Source organism: Cebus imitator, unplaced genomic scaffold (genome assembly GCF_001604975.1).
Source record: "Cebus imitator isolate Cc_AM_T3 unplaced genomic scaffold, Cebus_imitator-1.0 Scaffold140, whole genome shotgun sequence".
Lineage (NCBI taxonomy): Eukaryota > Metazoa > Chordata > Mammalia > Primates > Cebidae > Cebus > Cebus imitator.
In genome coordinates this window covers 3,888,500-3,913,545 of record NW_016107455.1, presented here as the reverse complement: position 1 = coordinate 3,913,545, position 25,046 = coordinate 3,888,500, and the positions used below count along the sequence as shown (strand labels likewise).

At 38.0% G+C, this 25,046-nt stretch overlaps 1 protein-coding gene across 6 annotated transcripts in view; it reads left to right on the top strand.

Annotated features, from left to right (window-relative positions):
• MYO1D (myosin ID) overlaps window positions 1-25,046 on the top strand; it is a 362,631-nt gene that overhangs the window by 106,344 nt on the left and 231,241 nt on the right. For 5 of the 6 annotated variants that reach the window (XM_017542198.2, XM_017542195.2, XM_037743342.1 and 2 more), the window contains exons 8-13: window positions 867-1,070; window positions 4,966-5,111; window positions 5,189-5,303; window positions 9,492-9,662; window positions 16,240-16,310; window positions 19,567-19,641. In XM_017542198.2, coding sequence (XP_017397687.1) covers window positions 867-1,070; window positions 4,966-5,111; window positions 5,189-5,303; window positions 9,492-9,662; window positions 16,240-16,310; window positions 19,567-19,641 — 782 coding nt within the window. Of the gene's footprint in view, window positions 1-866; window positions 1,071-4,965; window positions 5,112-5,188; window positions 5,304-9,491; window positions 9,663-16,239; window positions 16,311-19,132; window positions 19,301-19,566; window positions 19,642-25,046 lie in introns of all 6 variants that reach the window. The other variant, XR_001829185.2, reaches the window with a different exon arrangement.

The following is a 25,046-nucleotide window of genomic DNA, read 5'->3' as shown; positions in this document are numbered from 1 at the left end:
TTAATAAGTATTTATTGCTTATTGAATGAGTGGAATACAAACAGACTCAAACACTTGAGGAAATTTAACATATTAAAAAGGTGACATTTCAGCTGGACAGGGTTGCTCACACCTGTAATCCCAGCACTCTGGAAGATTTGAGGTGAACCGATTGCTTGAGCCCTGGAATTCAAGACCAGCCTGGGCAGCAGGGCAAAACCCCATCTATAAAAAAATACAAAAATTAGCTGAGCATGGTGGCATGCATCTGTAGTCCCAGCTATTTAGAGGGGCTGGGGTGGAAGGATCGCTTGAGCCTGGGACATTGAGGCTGCAGTGAGCTGTGATGCACCACTGCATTCCAGCCTTGGTGACAGACCCTTTCTCAAAAAAAAGGTGACATTTCAAATCAGAAAAAGCTAGACTGTTCAATAAATCCTGTTGGAGCAACTAACCATGTGAAAAATAAAGTTAGATTCTTACTTGACATCATATACCAAAATAAATTGTGGATGGATTAAAAAGTTTAAGGAAAAAAAACTATAAAAGCATTAGAAGAAAACATCAAATGCTCATAAACCCTTTGGAGCAGGAATGGTCTGAGCTGACACCAAAGAAAGAGACACCTAAGGCAAAAGATTCATAGATTTGAGTACTTAAAAATGTAAGACTTCTATCTATCAAAAACATACACTGAAAGTGAAAAGATAGATGACTGTCTGGAGAAGGAGAAAAAGTAGATGAAACATTCTTTTTATATGTTGAGATGTATAATGTATTTAGGAAAATAGGTAGAAACAAGGTCACTTGGATTACATTTTACATTGGCAAATATATCCTTGACATAATGTCTCATAATGTGTTATTTTTTTTCACTTTTGATACAGGGAAATTTACAATTTGTCGTAGATGGTGACACGCCTCTTATTGAGAATGGGAAAGTAGTATCTATCATAGCAGAATTGCTCTCCACTAAGACAGACATGGTTGAGAAAGCCCTTCTTTACCGGACTGTGGCCACAGGCCGTGACATCATCGACAAGCAGCACACGGAACAAGAGGCCAGCTACGGCAGAGATGCCTTCGCCAAGGTGAGAGTATAACCGACCCTCTGTCACTTTGTTGACTGCAGTTGCAGTTTGAGTGAAATCCTGTGAGGATGTATTCAGACATTCTTAAAAGAGGGTTAAGGCTTTTAGAAACCATAATGATATTTTTGGGCCATCGAAGTCTCAATAAAACTCCCAGATGTAAGCATCACTGCCAGAAAAGGTCCTGAGAAGAGTGGAAGCTGACTGGGGGCGGCGCTCATGAGGGCCTCGTGTGCATGGCCCCTTTCATGGCCTCCTGTGCTGCTTCTCTCACTGAGTAATGCTTCACCAGAGTCAACTGACTGAGCTCTGATCCATTCTTTTTTTTTTAAGTTTTACTTATTTTTAATTGACAGATAATAGTTGTATATGTTTATGGGTACAATGGGATATTTCAGGATATGTACAAATTGTGGAATTATTAGATCAAGCTAATCAGCATACCTCTTACCTCATCATTTATTTGTGGTGAGAACATTTAAAATCCACTCTTAGCAATTTGAAACAATATTATTAATATTGTTATTAACAACAGTCACCATGCTTTGCAATGGATCATGAGAAATTATTCTTCCTATCTGAAATGTTACCCTTTGACCAACGTCTCACACTTTCTCCATCCACCCACCTCCTCTAGCCTCTGATAATCACCATTCTATTCTCTGCTTCTATGAGTTTGACTTTTTCAGATTCCATATAAGTGAGATTACACAATATCTGTCTTTTTGTGCCTGGCTTATTTCACTTAGCATAATGTCCTCCAAGTCTGTGTACCAAGCCTGCAGTGATAGCACCGCAATTCATTTAGCCATCTTCCTCTTAAATCGTCCACTTTGCTTCCCTTTTTTGCCACTGCAAACAATGCTGCATGACTTTATACATCTATGTTTACACAGTAGTGCTTTTATTTCAATTGGATGGATTCCCAGGAGTGAGATTCTCAGGTCAAAGGGTATACTTATTTTATTTTTATGTTTTGAGATGGAGTCTTGCTCTGTCATCCAGGCTGGAGTGCAGTGGCATGATCTCAGCTCACTGCAACCTCCATCTCCCAGTTCAAATGATTCTCCTGCCTCAGCCTCCCAAGTAGCTGAGATTACAGGAGTGTGCCACCATGCACAGCTAATTTTTTGTATTTTTAGTAGAGACAAGGTTTCACCATGTTGACCAGGCTGGTCTCAGACTTCTGACCTCAGCAATCTACCTGCATCGGCCCCCCAAAGTTCTGAGATTACAGGTGTGAGCCACAGTGCCTGACTGTATATGTATTTTAAACTTTAAATTTACTGATTTTATGGCTGCACAGTAATATTTCATTGTTAATTTCATTACTAGTATATTTGAGCATATTATGTTTTTGTAGAGTGTTTAAACATAGTCTAAGAATTGCCTCAGTATATCTTTTGTACATTTTTCTTCGGAGCTATTCTCTTTTTATTGTCAATTTCCAAGTGTTCTTAGTATATCATGAACTTTAACCCTTTGTTTATTGTCTGTGTGGCAAGTGTTGTATTTTCTCACATCCAACTTGTTGTTTTGCTGGTTGATTAGATTGCTGTCTATTTTATTGATTACACTTGTAAGTCTTAGGCTTGGTTTTTAATCTTGGGAGAATATGAACTTTTCCTAAGTGCAGCGGAAAGCAATAGGGAAGATTTTAAGGAGGGGCAATGACATCAAGTTTGCTTTTTTTTTTTTTTCCTGAATCGTGCAGGCTAGAGTGCAGTGGTGCAATCTTAGCTCACTGCAACCTCCACCTCCCAGGTTCAAGCAGTTCTCCCGCCTCAACCTCCTGAGTAGCTGGGATTACAGGCACCCACCAACATGCCTGGCTGCTTTTGTATTTTTAATAGAAACAGGATCTCATCATGTTGGTCAGGCCGGTCTCAAACTCCTGACCTCAGGTGATCTGCCCACCTCAGCCTCCCAAAATGTTAGGATTGCAGGCATGAACCACCATACCGGGCAAGTTTGCATTTTTTAAATGATCACTGTGGCCTTAGTATGGAGAATGTTATGGAGGCTAGAATAAGAATGGAAGCAAAGAGGCCAATTAAGGGGATATTTTTTTAATCCAGGAAAGAGATGAGGGCAGCTTGGACCGCAAAGGTGGAAGTACAAATGGGGAGAGGAGGGGGATTTGAGATAGACTATGTTGAAAAAATAGGACCTATTGCATGGGGAATGAGAAAAGCAAGGATAATACTTTAACATGGTCTGGCCCCAGCCTGCCTCTCCCACCTCATTTCATACCATATCTCCCCCCCTTTCTTCATCCCATTAGTCTTCTGTCAGTCCTCACAGATTATCCTGACCCCATTCTCCTTCCAGTCACAGGGCCTATATACATCTGGTCCCTCTTCTTGGACTGCTCTTCTCTCCTCTCTTGCCTGGTTACCTCTTACTCAACCTTCTGATCTCAAGTCAAGCATCCCTTTCCCAGAGAAGCCTTCCCTAGCCTCCCTGAGCACTGCATAAATTAAATTCCTCTAAGATCCCATGTACCTCTCCTTTAGTGTGGATGTGTGTCTGTGAGGTGAGGGGCAAATGAGAGAGACAGAATAATTTTTTCCTTCACTCTATTCCCTAAATTTCTTGGAGATTGAGACCATGTTTGTGTTTGCCTAGACCTGTATCTCTAACAGACTATATATAGTAAATATTCAAATATTTGTTGAATAAATGAGTGAATTTCTAAGTGATGCTAGTTATTTGTGGCTAAAAGAAGGATAGGAAAAGTTGTTGGAGGATGAAAGATCAGGAGTCCTTTGAGTTTGAGATGGCTGTGAGACATTGAAGAGTCAGAGTCAGGTAGACTCTGTGAGTCAGGAGCTCCGAGACTATTCTCTGGTTCTGTGTTGGGATAATACTTGTAGGAATCATATAATATTTGTATTATTTAATACTGGATGAGATTATTTAGAAGGTGCTAGAGGGTAAAGAGAAGAGGACCAGGAAGAACTCTAACTTTTAGAAGTCAGGTAGAGAAGGAGACTCTACCAAAGGTCACTAAAAAGGAACATCCAGTGAACAAAGAGTAAAATTTAGGATTGTTAGCCCAAATCCAGAGAGAAGAGTGTTCCAAGAAGGCAGTGGAAACCTAGGTTGAGTGATGCTGAGTAACAGAGTGAGATGTCCATATGAGGTACAAAAAAGTGTCTATGTAGAGGTGCTGTGAGTCTTTGGTGAGCTATTTCAATGGAGTAATAGGATGTAAGTGGAGACTGGAGTGTATTGAAGAGTAAAGGGAAGGTGAAGAATGGAGGTAATGGATAATGGATATGGGTGAAGAGAGTGGGTAGCTGGAAGGTTTTCTAACAATTTGACATTGCAGAGCACATGTGTATTGGGATGTGAGTGTATGTTAGCATGTGGCACCTTTGTCCGTGTGTGGTTTGTTGTGTGTGTTCTTGTGCATTGGATGTGCTTGATTCACAAGGAATTTCAACCCATGGTCTTTGGCTCAGATCTCCGTTTAGCATTAGAAATCAATATTTATACTTTTAAAAATCATTTAGCTTTAGTGGATCATAGATATTAACTCACTAGCTCTCAACTCTTTATAGTTGATTAAATTAACAATAAAGCAGTGAACTGGCTTATTCAAGGGATCAGGCAAAGTATTGATCCACCCAGGCAGGGAAACATGCCTGGAGAATGTCATTGGAATTAGTGTTATGACCAGTAATAATCTTTTAAAAATACAAGCTATTTAGTTTTGCGTACATCATGTAGTTTTTGTTGTTGTTTTATGGACAGTCTACATTTTCAATTGTTCTGCTGAGGCTATGCTAAACAGTGAAAAGGTAGGACAGGAATTTAAAACTGATCACAAATTCTAACAGAGGACTCATTCCCAAATGGGCAAGGATTTACAATGCTATTTTCCTTGCAGGCAATATATGAGCGCCTTTTTTGTTGGATTGTGACTCGCATCAATGATGTTATTGAGGTCAAGAACTATGACACCACAATCCATGGGAAAAACACTGTTATTGGTGTCTTGGATATCTATGGCTTTGAAATCTTTGATAACAACAGGTAAATTGGAAAAGATACTTAAAACCCTGTGGCTTGTTATCTATCTGTTGAAACCTAATTTATTCCTTTTCTTGTAGTTTTGAACAATTCTGCATCAATTACTGCAATGAGAAACTACAGCAGCTATTTATTCAGCTGGTTCTGAAGCAAGAACAAGAGGAATACCAGCGGGAAGGGATCCCCTGGAAACATGTGAGTGAACGCTTACAGGAAATGCCTTCATGTGTTTCACATAGTATTGATAACGTCAAATCTTATTTTAGGTATTTCTTGATCTTTTGTGGGTATTTGAAACCTCTGAACCTTAGCTTTCCTTTTTGGAATATGTAAATACAATTAAATTCATGGTTTTTAGGTAGGATTGCTATAATTTGATAGACTCCCGTGTTGGTGCCCAGCACATCCTGAGTTAGAACTAGTAAACTTGTTTTCACTTTATGGCTGATACTGCATGGGCTTTCAGGTTCATATCTGTCTACTAGAGTTTAGCATACTTAATTAAGCTTTAACTTAAATTGGCTGAACTTTGCTTCAGAATCTAATTTTTTCTTCCCCATTTACTCCTCTTATACTTTGTAAACTATATGGTATTTTATTGTCTTCTGTTAATGTTGTTCATATTCTCTGAAACCTGTGCATTAAAACACTTGTGTTACTTTCATCTCCATTGCATTCTTGTGTATTACACTTCCGTTCTTATGTATTACACTTCGATCATCACCTCTACTCTCATGAATCTTTGTGAACTTTTGTATTTGTTGGAGGCAAACTAATCTGATAAGATATATCTGGAAAGTATAATGGGTTCAGGGTGCAAACTACAGAGTTCATAGCTAAAAGGCATGACTTGTTTGGTTTTTAAATTTCCTGTGATTAGACCTCCTGCTTATGATAGAAAATGAGATGTAGTAATTTTTCTTATAAGTTTGTATTTTTAAGGAATTTTGAGAATAAACTTGAAAAACACAAAAACTTTTGAGTTTCTATAGTTTGAGTTTATAAAATTATTCATCCTCTTGCCAGAGAATTAGAGATAATATTTGTTTTTTGTTATCCAACATAATAGCAGCAAAAAAATTATTTGAAATGCTTTATTTAAATGACTTTTCCTCCTTCCTACCTTCCTATTTTCTGTTTCCTCTCATTCTGAAATAAAGAGACAATGATATAAAAAATAGTTTTCCTGCCTTAAATTGTATCTTTGCCTTCCATCATGTGTTAAACATTAGAATATCATAAAAATGTTGCTCAAGTGTATTGGCATAAATTTTACCTATTTACAAATAAACCAAAGAATTACTTTATATAAGAATTATCTATAGTTTGATTTAAATAGTGAACTCTCATAATACAATTAAAATGTAATTCAATTCAATTAAGTTTATATGAAGCTTTCTACAAATGAATCTGTTGAATAATACACAGTATAACTGAAGTTTGGATTTTTAAAAGCAAATTTAATCATGAAACTTGTTATTCAGATGTGATTCCAAGGTACTAGTCAAAAATATCCTTTAACAATCAGAATATCAAATTTCACAGGCATAATTGGCAACAGAGTAAATATTGCGGTAGACTATTCCAAACATCTCAAAAAGAATCAAGAATCCTGAAATGTAAAAACTTTTAGCTAAATAAACCAAGAAATATTTGTCCTAGAGGGAGCAGAAGGCTAACCCCAAGATAACAGTTACTACATGCCAGAACCCCCCACGATTAAAATCTCTATTCTGGGTAAAACCCCAAACTTCTAAATATAGTGATTCTTTTTAAAAGATTTTTTATTGTGGAAAATTTTAAACACACATTAAAAAGAGAGACTATTGTACAGTAAGCCCTATATACCCAACACCTAGCTTTAACACTTACCAGTAAATTGCCAGTCTTATGTCATCTGTACCATACCCACCTGCTCCCAGATTATTTTGAAGCAAATTTCAGATATCACATTATTTCATCTATTCAATTGGATACCTATTCAGTAAATATTTCCATATATTTCTCTAAAAGATAGAGTTTTACAAAAACCATAATCATAATACCATTATCATATCTAAAACATTAACAAAAATTCCCTAATATCATAAAATATCCAGTCAGTATTCATATTTCATATTTCCTCAGTTGTCTTCTAGTTGTTGTTTTGCAGTTTGAATTTGGATCCAAATAAGTTTCTTACATTGTGATTGATTGATAGGTTTCTTGCATATCTGTAGATTTTCTCCTTCATCTTTCTTTTTTTCTTTGCAATCTTTTGTGGAAGAGAATGATCTCTCTTTGCAACCTTGTGTTGAAGAGAATGAGTCATTTGTTCCCTGGAGATTCCCACAGTCTGGATTTTGCTAATTGCATTCCTCAGGTGCCATTTAATAAGTTTCTCTGTTTCTTGTATGTCCTGTATATTGTCTGTTAGATCTAGAGTCTTGACTGGATTCGGGATCAGTTTTTTTCCACAGTCCATTTCATAGACTGTGTGAACTTCCACCAGGAGGTTCATAATATCTGGTTATCTCTCTGAGACATTCACTTTTGCAAGCTTTTGATGCTGTAGTTTGTGAATCATTTTAGCTGTTGAGAACCTGACACTCAAGCACAAAGCTGTTGTATTTGTAGTGGGAATGAGAGGCCAGAGCCTCATGTCCCTAAGCTACCCCATCACAGTTCGTCTGACTCCCTGTATCCCTTAGGAAACCTCATGGGAATGCTAAGTTGCTGGAAGAATTTAGTTTGAAAACCACTGGTTTAAGCAATGTTTGAAGCCGTGTTAAACTTATAAACTAAAAGTTACCAGAATCTTCAGCAAAGACCAACAGCTTTTAGTAATATAATTGGAATTTTAGGGAAGGTCATGCTTTAGTCCCTGGGACAAAAGACTTGGTCTTTAGTTTCATAGTCCCAAAGGCTAAGATGTCAGTTATTAATATAGAGCTCCTGCTTTTTGAGTATTTTTAGGATTTTTTCCAAAGATGGAAATAATTTTTCTCCCTAATTAGAAATGTAATAAATACCCATAATGAAAGTAAATATTTAGACCTGCTCTGCTTCACCTCTGTACCACTGAAATTCTTTGTTGTGGAGGCTGTTCTCACATTGTAGGATATTTAGCAGCATCTCTGGCCTCCACTCACCAAATGCCAGTAGCACCCCTACCCCATTTTGACTAGAAGTGTCTCCTGACATTGGCAGATGTTCCCTGGTGGGCAAAAGTCCCCCTAATTGAGAAGCTGTAATTTAGACAAATCAGAAAAGTATTTTAAAAAAAGTAAAAACTACCCACTTTGCAGGTTTCAGTCCATAAAATACAAAAGAGAACATGCAAGACTAGAAATGGAGCTAAAAGCCAGGTACAAATAACTGGCATAAATTCGTGGATTTTAAAGCATGTTATGGGAATACATGAGTCACTTTAGCAGTCTACTATGAGTGTATAGACCTTACAGAAGGTAATGGAGACAATGCTCAGTTTAGGTAACTCCTGCATAAGATGGGACATAGCAACACACACTATTAAACTGTGTGATAATAAACTGCCCCTCTTTGTGATGTGCAGCTTGCCTGAGTTGGGCCTGTGTGTGCCCTCCGTGTGTGGTGATAGGTGCATTGTAGGCTATCAAAATAAACAGGTGGGTGTGGCAGAGGATTTTTCAACAAACCTCTGTGTGTGTGTGTGTGTGTGTGTGTGTGTGTGTGTGTACATATATATATATATAGTTGCTGAAAAGCCAGAAGTTATTTATAACTTCATTCAGCTTATGGAAGTAAAGGAAAAGCTTTTTCTTATCTTTTATAGACACTTATTTCTCAGAGTTAAATTATTTATATTATTCCTAGAAAAATGTCATAGTTCAGTAGAATTTTTGAATAAGCTTTTTAACTTTGGGGAAACAGAAAGAAATGCTCTTTTGGATTTTAGTCATTCAGGGCCATATAACTAAAAATGCAAGTTCTCTGTCGTACCTTAACTTTATTATCAAGTAGTATATCAGATAATACTTTAAGGTTATTTGTTGGCCCTTTGTGGAAGGCGGGCCTTATGGTTAATGGCAGGCAGATTGGTATGAAGGGGTAGGGTTGGGTGTGGGATCTGGAGGCAGGATTAAAATGAATTTGTAATGGGAGAAATGGTGTCTACCTTGTTATTTTTGCCTTGGGCTATGCTAATCTCAGATAATGTGTTTCATGTTGGAAAGTTAACAAAGAAATTTAAAAATAAACCTCTGTTAGATTGTGTACTCGTTTTAATGTAAGACTTCTTTAATGTTATTCACACATTTGATACCAAAGTAGTTACCTAATCTCCTGATACAAATAGGAGCATCAGGGTTTGACCTGGCCTGGTCACTGTTCTCTTCAGAATTGCCTCTTTGCTGTGTCCTACAGATTGACTACTTCAACAATCAGATCATTGTTGATCTTGTGGAGCAACAGCACAAAGGGATCATTGCAATCCTCGATGACGCTTGCATGAATGTCGGCAAAGTCACCGATGAAATGTTCCTTGAAGCACTTAACAGTAAATTGGGCAAACATGGTCATTTTTCCAGCCGAAAGGTAATGTGTTTAATGACACCTTCTTCTCCCTTTTATCTGTGAAATTCTCCTTATTGTTTGATGGAGTTAAATGACTTTATATGTTAGGCTAAAAGAATGTACCCTTAAATAAGAAAGAAAAGTCACAAACCTCCATTAAATGATATATTGCTGTGGATAAATTCTGCCTCTCTGGTTTATAGTATGAAGAAATGTATAAAATCATGTTAATCCAGGAGAGGGAGCTCCAGACTATACAATTTGGTAGAAATGGCAAAAATGATCATGGTTCTTTAGAAAGCGTGATGTCATTTATAACCAATAGATGCAGAGTCCTTGTTCATGTGCTAGAATTTTACTCCTGCATCTGATAATTCTGGCATGGAAAATAGCTTTTGTCCTTGACTTTTTACTGTAATCCTCAGTAACAAAATGTGTTGTGTGCTCTGCCATACTTCTTCAGACTGTGTGACTTTCTTGAAAACAGAGAGATTCTAGTTGTAATTCTGGTTATTACAGAGAAACTTATTCATTAAATAAATGGCTGTCCTTTTAACTCTCCATAGTAATTGGTGGCAATTGTGATTATCAGACCTTTGTGCTGATATAGACATATTCGCATGGAATGTGTTTGCCATTAGGATTTGTTCAAGAAATTTGTGTTAGAAGGGGAGCACATCATCATTGCCCCTGAGACTTCTCTATACCTGGTCTTGTCTAGCAACCATTAGCTAAAGGGAAAACAGGCCCTGCTCCTTCACATCCACAGAAAAATGGGGCAAACATTTCTGCTTCTCCACAGTTCTGTATAAATCTATGACACACTGCCATTTTTTAGCATGAATAAAGTCTATTTTCTAACTTTGTCTTCTTTGAAATTATGTAATCAGAACAGGGAAATTCCACAATTAACTAGCTAAAGCCCAAATCACCAAGAAATAGATTACTAGCTAATATTTATTTAAGGCCAGTTTTTTCTAAAATACTCTCGATAGTCTGTTACTGAGGATTGATTGTAACCCTGCTACAAGTTGGCTTTCAGATACTACAGTCTGCTCTTTCATATTAGGATTCTGGGTTACAGGTACTCCTTCAGTCATTCCCCATTTGCACCACAAATACCTAATAAGTGCCTCTCATCTTCCAGGTACAATCCTAGGTGCTGGGGACAGAGTTTTGCAAAGTTAGAAGTCACCTAAATAATTTAGAGTAATACTTTTAAGGATGGTATGATTACGTAGGCAAATGTCCTATTTTTGAGGGATAGTTTATAAATGCCCTTTATAATCACAGCTCAGGTTTTGGAGACTCACTTAGCACTGTGCCTACCAGGAGGTAGACAGTGTTTGTAAACTTGAATTGTTCACAATCATATCAAATAAGTTTTATTTAAATTTTCATTTAAATTAGCTATGAGTCTCACATGAGAAATCAAATCCACCTCATTTTGATATCTTCTACCATGGCCATTTATATACATGAATTAAATGAGTCAACCAAATATTTTGAAATATAATATCATTCTTTTTTTTTTTTTTTTTTTNTTGAGATGGAATCTTACTCTGTCACCTAGGCTGGAGTGCAATGGTGTGATCTTGGCTCACTGCAACCTCCACCTCCTAGATTCAAGCCATTCTCCTGCCTCAGCCCCCTGAGTAGCTGGGAATATAGGCACCCGCCATCATGCCCTGCTAATTTTTATATTTCTGTAGAGATGGAGTTTCACCATAATGACCAGGCTGGTCTTGAACTCCTGACCTCAGGTCATCTGCCCACCTTGGCCTCCTCAAGTGCTGGGATTATAGGCATGAGCCACCGTGCCCAGCCATGTCATTCTTAAGAGTAACTATACATGTTACTTTTAAACATTTGCTACTGATTTGACATGAAATGCTAAACAGTAGTTTATCTGTGAAGAAGGGTTTTTTTTTTCCTTTTTCAAACTTCTGGGAGCACAGGTTTCCCAACTTTCAGACCAAATAGCTCTTTCTTTTGGTATCCCCATGACAAGTACTGAGATAGTGATTATTTGTTTGTTTGTTTGTTTATATTATTTTAGATCTGGGGGGCACATGTTCAGGTTTGTTACGTGGATATATTGCGTACTGCATAATAGTAAGCTTTGGGCCTCTAGCATACCTATCACCCAAATAATGAACATTGTACCCAACATGTAATTTTTCAACCCCCACTCCCCTGCTTTTGGAGTCCCCAGTGTCTTATTTCTGTCTTTATGTTCATGCATACCCATTGTTTAGCTACCACTTATAAGCGAAGACATACATTACTTCACCTAGGATAATGGCCTCCACCTCCATCCCTGTTACTGTAAAGGACATGATTTCATTATTTTTTGTGGCTGCATAGTATTCCTTATGTATATGTATATCACATTTTCTTTCTCTCCAGTCATTTGTTGATAGACACTTAGATTGATTCTATGACTTTGCTATTGTGAATGATGTTGTGGTAAACATACGAGTACAGATGTCTTTTTGTTATACCTGGTAATAGAATTGCTAGGTCAAATGATAGTACCATGTAAAAGAAATGTTTACATTTCCTTTTCTCCACATCCATGCCATCTGTTTTTGATATTTTTAATAATAGCCATTCTGACTGACATAAAATGATGTCTTATTATGGTTTTAATTTGTATTTCTCTGATAACTAGTGATGTTGAACATTTTTTCATATATTTGTTGGCTGTTTATATGTCTTCTTTTGAAACATACCTGTTCATGTTCTTTGCCTGCTTTTTAATGGGGTTATGTGATTTTTTGTTGTTGTTGTTATTTAGGTATTTGAGTTCCTTGTAGAGTCTAAATATTAGTCCTTTGTTGTAGACATAATTTACAAATATTTTCTACCATTATGTAGGTTGTGTGTTTACCCTGTTCGTTATTTCTTTTGCTGTGCAGAAACTTTTTAGTTTAATTAAGTCTCAGTTGTTTTTGCTGCATTTGTTTTTGAGGTCTTAGTCATAAATTCTTTGCCTATGCCAATGTCCAGATCAGTTTTCCTAGGCTTTCTTCTAGAGTTTTTGTAGCTTCAGGTTTTACATTTAAGTTTTTAATTCATCTTATTTTTTGTGTATGGTGAGAGACAGGGTCCAATTTCATTCTTTGGCATATGGCTAGCTATTTTTCCCATTACCATTTAGTGAATACCGTATCCTTTCTCCATTGTTTATTTTTGTCAGCTTTGTCAAAGATCAGTTGATTATAGGAATACAGCTTTATTTCTGGGCTCTCGGTTGTGTTCCATTGATCTATATATCTTTTTTTTTTTTTTTTTTNTTTTAATCAGTACCATGCTGTCTTGGTTACAATAGCCTTATAGTATAATTTTTAAGTCAGGGTAATGTGATGCTTCCAGTTTTGTTCATTTTGCTTAGAATTGCTTTGGCTATTTGGGCTCTTTTTTGGTTCTGTGTGAATTTTAGGATTGTTTTTCTCATTCTGTGAAAAATGACGGTAATTTGGTAGGAATTGCATTGAATTTGTAGATTGCTTTGGGCAGTATGGGCATTTTAATGACATTGATTCTTCCAATCCATGAGCATTGTATGTTTTTCCATTTTTTTATGTCATCTATGACTTCTTTAATCCATGTTTTATAGTTCTCCTTGTACAGATCTTTCACTTCCCTGTTTAAATGTGTTCCTAGGGTTTTCTTTTTTGCGTATGTGTGAATATTGTAAATGGGATTGGATTTTTGATTTGGTTTTCAGCTTCAGTGTTATTGGTGGTGTATAGAAATGCTTATTCATTTTTGTACATTGATTTTATATCCTGAAACTTTACTGAAGTTGCTTATCAAGTCTTGGAGTCTTTTGGAAGAGTCTTAAGGGTTTTCTAGGTATTCGATCAAGTTATCAGTGAATAGAAATTATTTGACTTCTGTTTTCCAGTTTGAATACCTGTTATTTCTTTGAGATAGAGATTTTTAAAATGTGTTCTTCTTTTGGATTTTTACCTAACAAAGAAAAGAAATGATCAAATTATCAAAATATTTTAATCACTGTGAACTGTTTCTTACATATACTATTATTCTATGTGTTGAGCTGGATATCATCCTTTGCTACTGGTTACTGATTAGCTAAACTTACTAGCATGTTAAATTAGAGTTTTCTATCTTGTAACAGTTATTTCATTTAGGGACTACATTGTTTCTTCCACATCAAAGTTACTATGGAGAGACAGGCATAAAATTGTTATTTAAACTATTATTAATATAAAAAGTTAAATGATAAATACATGACTGTTATTACCAAAAAAGGTAAAGAAAAATCTAAAACCTTCTGTGTTCAATCAGTTGCGACTTTGCAGCATCCAAATGTAAGAATGTTCCATTAGTGTAGACATCTCTTGGGTCCTTTTCCTTGAGAGGTTTTATGAAGAAAAAGGTTTTGTAAAAGGGGTTAATCAGAGAGAGGGCAGGAAAGGGGAATTAAGTATTTTGGAGACTTCTCTGTATGGTACCCGCTTTGTTCTCCATAGTTCATTTAATCCTCCCTCAGAACAACTCTCTGAGATAAGTAACTATTAAAGAAGTCAGTGAGTAGATGGTAGAGCCAAGGTTTGAACCTTGGAGGTTTGACTCTAATTTCCTATAATTATTCACTTGTCAAATTAATTGAACACGCCCTTCAGGTTGAGATTATTTGTTATCAAACCTTAGAACCTAAGTGGTTTTTGTATATTTCCCAGGAAAACTTCTGTGGACTCTTAGATGCCTGTTAAAGAAGCTGTAAGATTCCGGGCCGGGCACGGCAGCTCACGCCTGTAATCCCAGCACTTTGGGAGGCCGAGGCGGGTGGATCACGAGGTCAAAGAGATCAAGACCACCCTGGTCAACATGGTGAAACCCCGTCTCTACTAAAAATACAAAACATTAGCTGGGCATGGTGACGCATGCCTGTAATCCCAGCTACTCACGAGGCTGAGGCAGGAGAATTGCCTGAACCCAGGAGGCAGAGGTTGCGGTGAGCCGAGATCGCGCCATTGCACTCCAGCCTGGGTAACAAGAGCGAAACTCCGTCTCAAAAAAAAAAGCTGTAAGATTCCAAGTGATTCTTCAGAGGACAGACAAAGTCTAGGTGCTCCTGTAACAAGAAAGATTGTAGAAAGTCATAGAGATCTCCACAGCCATATAAAAACTGCCTTCCCATAAATTGTTTCTCTTCAGTGAGAAAGGGCTGCAGAAGATTTATCTTCTATGAAGCGATAGACCTAACTGGAGTCTCAGCTTAGCAGACAGATGAGCCAGGCCTCTGTGTACGTAAGAGAGCACAGATGTTACATTCGATTCCAGGAGTCCTTCCCAGTACCACTTACTAGCTATGTGATCTTGGGCCAATCGCTTAACCTCTTTGAGCCTCAGTTTCCATGTGTGTAAAAGAGAGATCGTTATATCTTAGATGTCAGCAGTGAGGACTGAATAAGATGTGTGTGCCTAACAGTTTGTCAGTCTTCAGTACAGTCCTCCTGAAGTGGACCTCGTAGGAGAAAGAAACTGTATCAGTCAGGGTAGGCTGGGCTACATGAAGATAGTAGTAGCTTAATTTTGTTTGGTTTCATTTTGTTTTTGAGAAAGGGTCTTGCTCTGTCACCCAGGCTGGAGTGCAGTGCCCCGATGTTGGCTCACTGCAGTCTCTGCCTTCCACGCTCAGGTGGAAGGTGATTCTCCCATCTCAGCCTCTCTAGTAGCTGGGACTACAGATGCACGCCACCATGCCTAACTAATTTTGGTATTTTTAGTAGAGATGGGATTTCACCATGTTGCCCAAGCTGGTCTTGAACTACTGGGCTCAAGCGATCCGCCCATCTCAGCCTCCCAAAGTGCTGGGATTATAGGCCTGAGCCATCGTGCCCAGCCTGTAGCCAAGATTAAAGTGTCATAAGATAGTAGAAGTAAGTCTATGTCTCTCTCAGGGACCCAAACTTCTATCTTCTGACTATTCCACGCCTTAGGGACTATCCTCTGCATCCAGCTACTGGGAGGAGAGAAGAAAGCACAGAGGGGGATCATTCACTTTTTACCAGTTTGGGCCTAGAACAACCACACTTTACTTCCATTGCCCAGAACTTGGTTACTTGGTCATATTCATCTGTAAGAGTGGTTAGGAAATATAGTCTAGCTATGTGGATTTCTGGTGAAAGTTCAGTCTTGTTTTTTATATTTTTTCCACTCCCTCCCTCCCTCCCTCCCTCCCTGCCTCCCTCTCTCCCTCCCTCCTTTCTTTCTTTGTTTCTTTCTCTCTCTTTTTTTTTTTTAAATTACACTTTTAGTTCTGGGATACATGTGCAGAATGTGCAGTTTGTTACATGGGTATATATGTGCCACGGTATTTTGCTGCAACCATCAACCCGTCATCTACATTAGATATTTCTCCTAATGCTATCCCTCCCCTAGCCCCCGACTCCTGAACGTTCAGTCGTTACTATTTAATACATAAACCATATTTTTAAATCAAGACCCACACAATGTGATATCATAATTTGTGATATTGTCATCATTTCATATTAAGTTGGAATATATTTTTAGGAAAGTAAAAGTGTCTGTTTTCAAAATAATCTCCTTCTTCATTTCTTAGCTCTGTGCCTCAGACAAAATTCTGGAGTTTGATCGAGATTTTCGAATTCGACATTATGCAGGCGATGTAGTGTGAGTATCTTACATTGGTACCTACCATGATTTGCATGCCGCCTCACTTTAGAAAATATAACCAGGAAAAATGTGAATTGGTTTTATATTCATTTGCATGCATTCATTTCAGTCATTTGATATGTCAACATATTTTAATTTGTTCAACTTAGAAAATGGCATAACTTCATTCATTCCTTGCTTTCAACCATTTATTGAGCACACACTGTTTGCCCATGTACAGTTCCTGGCATGGTTGGTATTCAGTAAGAATCAGCTGGTAGGTCAATAAATCATGGAAGTATATTAAGAACTGGGTTAGAAAGACGGATAAGATTGTCCTTGCCCTGAAGAAGCCAACAGTTTAGTGGTGAATAGGCAGGTACAGCCATCAACGGTCACTATAATGAAGAATGGAAGCTGTTAAGCTAGAGAAGCAGAAGCAGTTATAGGAGCAGTAAGGAGGAATAATCAACCTACAGAGAGGGGCATAGAGAGGTCTTCCTGGAGGAAGTGATATCCAAATTGAGTTCCAAAAGTAAAAGAGGGTTAGTCAGGGGAATGAATTAGGAAGAGGGGTGGGAGAACAGAAAGCTTTCCAAGTAGAAGAAATAGTAGGCATAAAAAGGCCCTTAGGTGGGAATTACTCCTATATATGAAGATCTACAAATAGTTGGGTAATAGTTTTGAGATGAAGTCTCGCTCTGTCACCCAGGCTGGAGTACAGTAGTGCGATCTCAGCTCACTGCAACCTCCGCTTCCCGGGCCCAAGCAATTCTCCCACCTCAGCCTCCTGAGTAGCTGGAATTATAGGTGCACACCACCACGCCTGGCTAATTTTTGTATTTTTAGTAGAGGCGGGGTTTCACCATGTTGACCAGGCTGGTCTCGAACTCCTGACCTCAAATGATCCTCCTGCCTCAGCCTCTGAAAGTGCTAGGATTATGGGCATGAGCTACCGAGCCCAGCCACTCTCTTAAAGTGTCATTTGACATGGCATGTAGGGCCCATTCGAATAATATGGGATGAGCTTCTCCTCTCAAGATCATTAATCACATATTTTACAATATAAGGTAACATTTCCAGGTTACAGGGAATTTGATGTGGAAGTTTTGTTGGGGCTGCATTTCCTAGCCTACTATATTTATTGTGCCTTTGCTGTCCACTGACCACTGCTCTTCATCTTGTTGTTTAAAGAACTCTTTTTCTTATTTTTTATGTTAAGAATTCTTTACATGTAATCCATTGTAGGAAGATATTAAACAAAAAAAAAGTAAATGATCTTCTCTATAAATGCTGAAAAGATGTTTGAAGAAATTTTAATAGCTGTTCCTGATTTAAATTAAAATTCTAGAGCCATAAAATAATATGGCTCAAAATTATCACACCATCTGTCAAACTAACCATTAGTGATAGAATGGCACCATTTTCCACTTTTTCTGGTCCCATTCCCAGGTTCCATAATGCTGAAGAGGGAAGATCCAGTACCATACAAATATCTCCCACTAAAAATCCAAGCCTCACTTGCAGGGTGCTTTCATACAACTGAGAATGGCACAAATGCAGAGCTGGGTAGAGGCTTTAGAGATTACTTAAACCAGCCACTTGGTTTTACAGATGAAGAAACTTATGCAGAATGAGTAAAGTTCTTACTCAATGTCATGTAGCAAATTTACAGAAGAACTGAGACAATAACTAGGCTTCTAGACTCCTAGTCTAGAACTTCAACTAACGCTTTTGAGGGATATTCAGTGCCTCAGACTTCCTCTTCTCTCCTTAAACTCTTCAATCCTTTTCTGGATTTTTACTGAGTATCTTCTATGTGCTCAATACTTCATAAGATATGGTCCCTGCCCACAAATAGCTTGCCATGTAAGATAGATACATACATACATACATGCATTACATACGTGTGTGGTTGTATGTGTTCTTATTTATATACATGTAAACACAGGTATATACACACAGACACATTTATATACATGTATACAATAAACGGTCTAAAATAATTGCTGTATGAGTAATAGCAAGTGTTGTTGGAATTTAGAATTAGGAAATACTTCCAGTATTTGTGTGATAAACCCAGGAAGGCTGATGCTGATCTTTGAATGCTAGGAATTATTTTTATAGGAAGAAGTGGGAAGGATGCTAAAAAATATTCAGGAAATAGCAACTAGGTCCATTTGATGGGAGTGTAACCTTTTTTGTAGCACAGAGAATTAGAAATATTTGGAAGAGGAGCTTGAGATCAAATCACAAAGATTCAGTCAAAAGTGACTTGAAGATACTAAGAAGACCTAGGTCAGGGCAGGCAAGGAAATAATATTGGATGTCGTACCTTTAAAGTACCCCTGGGCAGCACAGCCTGAAGGAACTTTCTTGCAGGGTTAATCTGTAAGGCAAGGAATCCAGGTCAGAGATCTGGAAATTGCCTACACTGATGTGATTGTCAAGGGAGAAAACAGGCACAAGAGCAGAACTGTAAGGTGTAGCTGTGTCTAAAGTTCTGATTTGCCTAATCTCCTAGCCTCTGTCTTAATCATCCAGAGTCTCCAATGACTTGTATAACCCCAACACTGAATTGACGCCTCCTAGAGTCCATGCCAGTCACTGGAGTAGTACAGCTTCTATTCCCACTCTTCTTACCAACTGCAATCTTAGCTGGACTTTCAAGACCTTACTCGTCTCTTTTCCTCCAAACCATCTCTACTGGCCTCCTCACTCTCTCTGCAGAACGCAATGCATGTGCCTGCTTTCGTCACTTCATTTGATTGATCTGTTTCCCTGTGTGATCTGCCTGCCTTTTTCTCCTCTGCTTATCCAATTCTTACCATCCTTTGCAGTTCTTCTTGGATTCTTTTATCCTACCCTGAACATTGAGTGAACCTTAGGCAAGTCACTTGACCTCCCTACGGATGAGACTGTTAGTTCCTGTATGTTGCTGTTTTGCTTTTATCTTAGGAATGCTGGATGATAAATACAGCTATCTTTTAAAAAGTCATCTTCTTGAGGTAAGCAATAAACCAGTAGGAAATTATCATCTTAATCATAGTAATAGTACTGATGCTTGCTCTCCTTTTGAAGAATAGAAACAAAGTCCCTTCTATTAGTAGGTAAATTTGGTGTCCTTTAATACAGAACAAGGTGAACAATACCAACTTTTAGATTATTGATTGCATAATTAACAGTGGAAAGGCTTGTTGCCTCCTAGAAAAGCTTAAATGTGGCTCTTGCTTGATAAATAATACATGTTTTCTGTGATTTTTTCCCCTTTTAGCTATTCTGTCATTGGTTTTATTGACAAAAATAAAGATACTTTATTTCAAGATTTCAAACGCCTTATGTATAACAGGTAAGATTGAAATTTTATTAACTAACTCTAGATTAAGCTCATTGGCATATGTCATATATGCACCTGGTTATATTTATGTGCAATTTTAAGAGTTTCTGGCATATTTTCTAGTTCTGCTTTATCAGTCCTAATAAATAGCATATAACTTTATGACAAAATCTATAAACTTAGGGCAGGGACCTGCTAATAAAATGATTTGCTTTGATTTCCCTTGGGTTGCTTCAGTTTCTGTGCTCACTGCTGCCAGCCCTCCAGCATTCCCTACCAGTATACTGGGCAGTTCTCAGGCCAGGCCAGTGTGATGAAGAAGTGTCAGGTGACATCTGGCCCAGCTAGAAGTTTGGCATACTCAGATTCCCACTGTAGTGTCTTCACCCCCAAATAAGAGACCACTCTGATATCAGACTAGCATCTGGTATCAGTGAGCACTGATAGTGACTGAGCAGACAGAATCTTCTCACAAACCAACAACATGTGGAAAAGTTGTGGCAAAATAAAACTAGGCAAATGATAACAAGTTTAAATCCAGTATGGATACTTTAAAAAGAAGGTCCATGAAGAAGAAAGAGAATTCTTGGCCATCTTCTTATAGGTTGAAGAACTATATTCACTCATTTATTAAATCTATTTAGTCAGTCGGTCAATAGATTATCACAAATGTATTGAGCACCTTGTAGCCAAACATTCTTCTGTAGTGTGGGATATAGCTGTGAAAAAAAATGTAGGCAAAGTCCCTGGCCTCATGGGGAGTAAAGTCTAGTGAAGGTAATAGTTAATAAATAAGGAAACAACTTTCAGTTTGTGACAAGTGCTGTGCCGAAAAAACAAAGCAGATAAGCAATCGAAGGGTATAGACGAGGAGCTGTGAGGAATTATAGATAGGGTAGTCCAAAAAGGCCTCTTACTAGTAGTGACGTTTCAGCAGAGACCTGAATTAAGTGAAGGAGGGAGCCATGCAGATATCTAGAGGAAGAGCATTCCACGCAGAGAGAATAACTAGTCCCAAGGCCCCAAGGTGGGAATGAGCTTGAGTGTCTTGGCAGCAAGGCCATTGTGACTGAAAACAGAGTAAGGGATGGAAAGAGTGACTTTAGAAAGGTAGGTAGGGCCTGGATTGCAAAGAGCCTGAGTCCAGATAAGAACAAAGTATGAAGGGAAGCATTGGAATTTATCATGTGATGTGATTTATGTTTTAAAGATATCACTGCTGCTACTACTATGTAAAATGCACATAGTAAAGGACAAGCATGGAAATAGACCAGTAAAGGAGGTGAGTTTAATAATGCAAGCTGAGGCCTGGTGGTAGTGACAGAGATAATGAAAAGGAGTCAGATTGGGTGAAATTTTGAAAGTAGAGTCAACAAGATTTGCTAGTAGAGAGGATATGTGGTATGAGAGGAAGATAGAAATCAAAGATGATAGCTGAGCCTGTTAGGGGAAGACAAGAGGAAACACTAAGTGGTTCAGGAAAATCAAGAGTTTTGCTTTGGGTATGTTATGTCTGAAGTGCATATTGGATACTCAATTAAAAGTGCCAAATCAGCGATTGCAAATATGCATCTGGATCTCAGGAGAAAGGTGAGGCTAGAGATATAAATTCACAGTCATCAGTGTATTGATTGTATTTAAAGCCATAGACTAGATGAGAGTATCTAGGGAGTGGGTGTATGTTTGAAAAAGAGAAGAGGTTAAAAAGATGAATTCCTGAGACACGGTAACATGTAGAGTCAAACAAGGAAAGAGGAACTAGCAAAGGAAACTGAGAGCATGCCAGTGAGGTAGGAAGTAAACCAGGAATCTGGTGTCACAGAGGCCAAGCCAAGAAAAAATGCTTAAAGAAGAAAAAAAATTATAAACTACATCAAATCTTGTCAAAAGCAGGAGTGATGAGAGGACCAAGATTGACCATTGGATTTGCGAATGCCAAGGTTAGTGGGAGGACTATTGACAACACTGGTTTCCATGTAGTGTTGAAGACAAATGTCTCATTGATATGAGCTCAAGAGAATACAGGAAATGAGAATATAGAGACATGTGTTTAAACTGTTCTTTCAAGAATTGTTATCAAATGGTTCATCTGTGTGGATGTTGACGCCACCAAGATTAATGATGGCACTATCCTCAGTAGAAAGTTACAGACATAGGAATGTGACAGAGGGTCCTTGGAAGAACTGGGCATGGGGGAAAGGGACTTTCAGAAGGGAATTTCAGTGCTTAATTTATCAGTTAAGGTATACTCACTTTGAGGGACAAATGACAGAGTCTAGCTTTTCTGTCCGCAGAAAATGTTAAAAGCTCAACTTGGAAAAAACAGCCTCATTTGGCCAGTGGAACCATCAGGGTGTGTTGCCAGTATGTTTACCAAGAGGCTGCACAAGATGGTGTTTGTGAATTTTGTGAATGTACCGTGGCCCAGAGGTTCATCTGAGAACAGCTTCACCCTTCAGTGGTGAACTCATATAGCCCAGGCTCACAGGGCCAGTGTAGAAACAAGCAGCATGTGGATTTATTTCCAGTGGAAAATCTAACAGTAACATGGAATGGAATATAGTTGTCCTGAGGTATACATGGGGGATTAATTCCATCCAGTACCCTCCTCCACCAAAGATACCAAAATCCATACGTTTTCAAGTCCCTTATATAAAATGGTGTAGTATTTACATATAACTTATACATATCCTCCCAGATACTTTAAATCATTTCTAGATTGCTTATAAAACCTAATAGAATGTAAATGCTATGTAAATAGTTGTTATATTATATTATTTAGGGAATAATGACCCCCAAAAAAAGTCTGTACATGTTTAGTACCAGCACTACCATCTTTTAAAAAAATATTTTCTATCCACAGTATGTTGAAAGTGGAAGCCGTGGATATGGAGGGCCAATTGTAACTGTGTTCATATAACAGGCTGTTTTTCCATATTGGAAAACTTGCTTAGGAAGTCTAATAGCAGTAAGAACTCTCATTCATTATTACCCATGGAATCTAGAATGCTTAGTTGCCTGGTAGGCACACAATCAGAACAAAGGAACTTAAATAAACCCAACAAATAAAAGCATCAGGCTAAGATAATCCACTTCACAGTAGGAATAGTTTTGCAAAAGGGTGAAAGATTGAAAGTCTGTTAAATGCAGCATATTGCATACATCTCCATAATAGGAAAGACCTTGCTCGTGAGATGGGAAGTCTTGACTTTTTTTTTTTTGGCTAAAGCCATCCTCCTAGGTAGTATTGGAATGAGCCACCTTCACCTCTGGACACTATTTGATGCTTCCATGGCTAACAACCTTCTAAAATTTGAATCCATTCTTTCTTTGTATATGTTAATATAATGATTTTTCTTTCTGAGAGGTGGTGGTATCCCACCTCTCAGAAAGAAAAAAGCTCAAAAGTGAACTATGATCACACCAGCCTGAAGTACAGTGGTGTGATCATAGCTCGCTGTAACCTTGAACTCCTAGGCTCAAGTGATTTTCCCACCTCTGCCTCCCCAGTAGCTGGTGGTACAGGCATGCACCACTACACCCAGCAATATAATTATTTTTAAGCAGTGTTTCTTGGATTCTAGTTCTATAGACCTTGATAGTATACACACATATATGCATGCTTGTGTGTGTGTGTGTGTGTGTGTGTGTGTGTGTGTGTGTGACTGGAGAGAGGAAGGGAGCAAGCACTTTACATTCCAAGTGCACAGACTTTTACTCTTTACTACTGTCTTGTTAGCCAGATGAGATCTGTCTTATCTGTTATACATACTGGGTCTCTGAATGAGCTTATCTTTTAAGACAAGGGTTCTGGTATTTAAAATATTTGAAAACTATTTTGTTAATATTATATTCAGGCTGGGCATGGTGGCTGCCACCTGTAATCCAAGCACTTTGGGAGGCTGAGGTGGGAGAATCACTTGAGCCCAGGAGTTTGAGACCAGCCTGGACAGCACAGGGAGACTCCATTTCTATAAAAAATAAAATAAATTAGCCAGACATGGTGGCATGTGCCTGTAGTCCCAGCTACTCTGGAGGCTGAAGTGGAAGGATCACTTGAACCTGGGAGGTCAAGACTGCAATGAGCTATGATCTTGCCACTGCTCTCCAGCCTGGGTGACAGAGTGAGACCTTGTCTCAGAAAAACAAAAATATTACAGTCATGACTTGGCATGAAAGTTCTTTTTCTTTAAATTGACTTCCTACAACTGTTTGGATTAATTTTGTATCAATTCTGCTATTTAATGTATTATTTTATTTACTTCATTTCCAACCTTTACAGTGTAGTACAAGAATAGTCTCCAAATATGGCCAACAGTGAGTAAGGCAGACAAAGAATTTGGAGTAGAAACTGCATAGACCAAAAGCCAGTGACTAAAAGACAGTCTTTTGACATGTGTCAGAATGTTAAAGTACACAAAGTACAACTTTCTACTTTCTGAAAATTATATTCAGTAAGTGTTAGAATGATATTCAGGCACCAAGTACACTGTAAATTGAGAACATCGCCTTAAATTATTTCTCTGCTAAAGTTAATAATGAAAAAGTTAAGGAAAAACAATATACATCTATGTAGTCACTTTGATATAAGTGTACAATTGGAAAATCATGGACTAGAGCTAGAAAGTGATGAAACTGAGTTCATAAGCCACAGCTTATTGCAGCATTTTGTAGCCACTTTGACAGTAGTTGGCACTGCTTGCTGGTGACGGCGAGGGCTGGGAGTGTTGCTCTGTCTGCGTTCACAGACCCAGTCAATCTGCACATCACATTTATCTTCTTCACGCTGCACTCATCTACTTTTTCATCTTGCAGCTATTATTTTGAGCACCTACATACAGAAAGGGAACCAACTCAATTTTTAAAATTTTATATGAGGGAAAGAACATGGGTAAAATATTAGCAATAGTAAGAATAATTAGCAATGAATACTAATGTTAATTATTTTCTCTTCTCAACTCCCAATTTTTTAAGAAAATTTTTTTCTGACAAAAGTTTCTAGGTAGCAAGCAACATTTTGAGTTCCAATTACTTTACCATCAAAAGCACCCAGTATGAAACCAGAAGAAAATGACAGTTGAGATCACTACACGTTTTTAAAAATATCTCCACAGAGCAAAATAATGAATATACAATTTTAACCTGAAAATTGGCCTGAAATGCATTTTTAGAATTGGATTGCAATTGTCCTATTGTCACATTAATAAAATATTGTAAATGCCAATGCTACCTACAAATTTGTTCTCAATTTGAATTGCAGTAAAGGGATTTACTAGGGACAATATAAAAATGGTTATTTTAGGCCGGGCACGGTGGCTCAAGCCTGTAATCCCAGCACTTTGGGAGGCCGAGGCGGGTGGATCACGAGGTCAAGAGATCGAGACCATCCTGGTCAACATGGTGAAACCCCGTCTCTA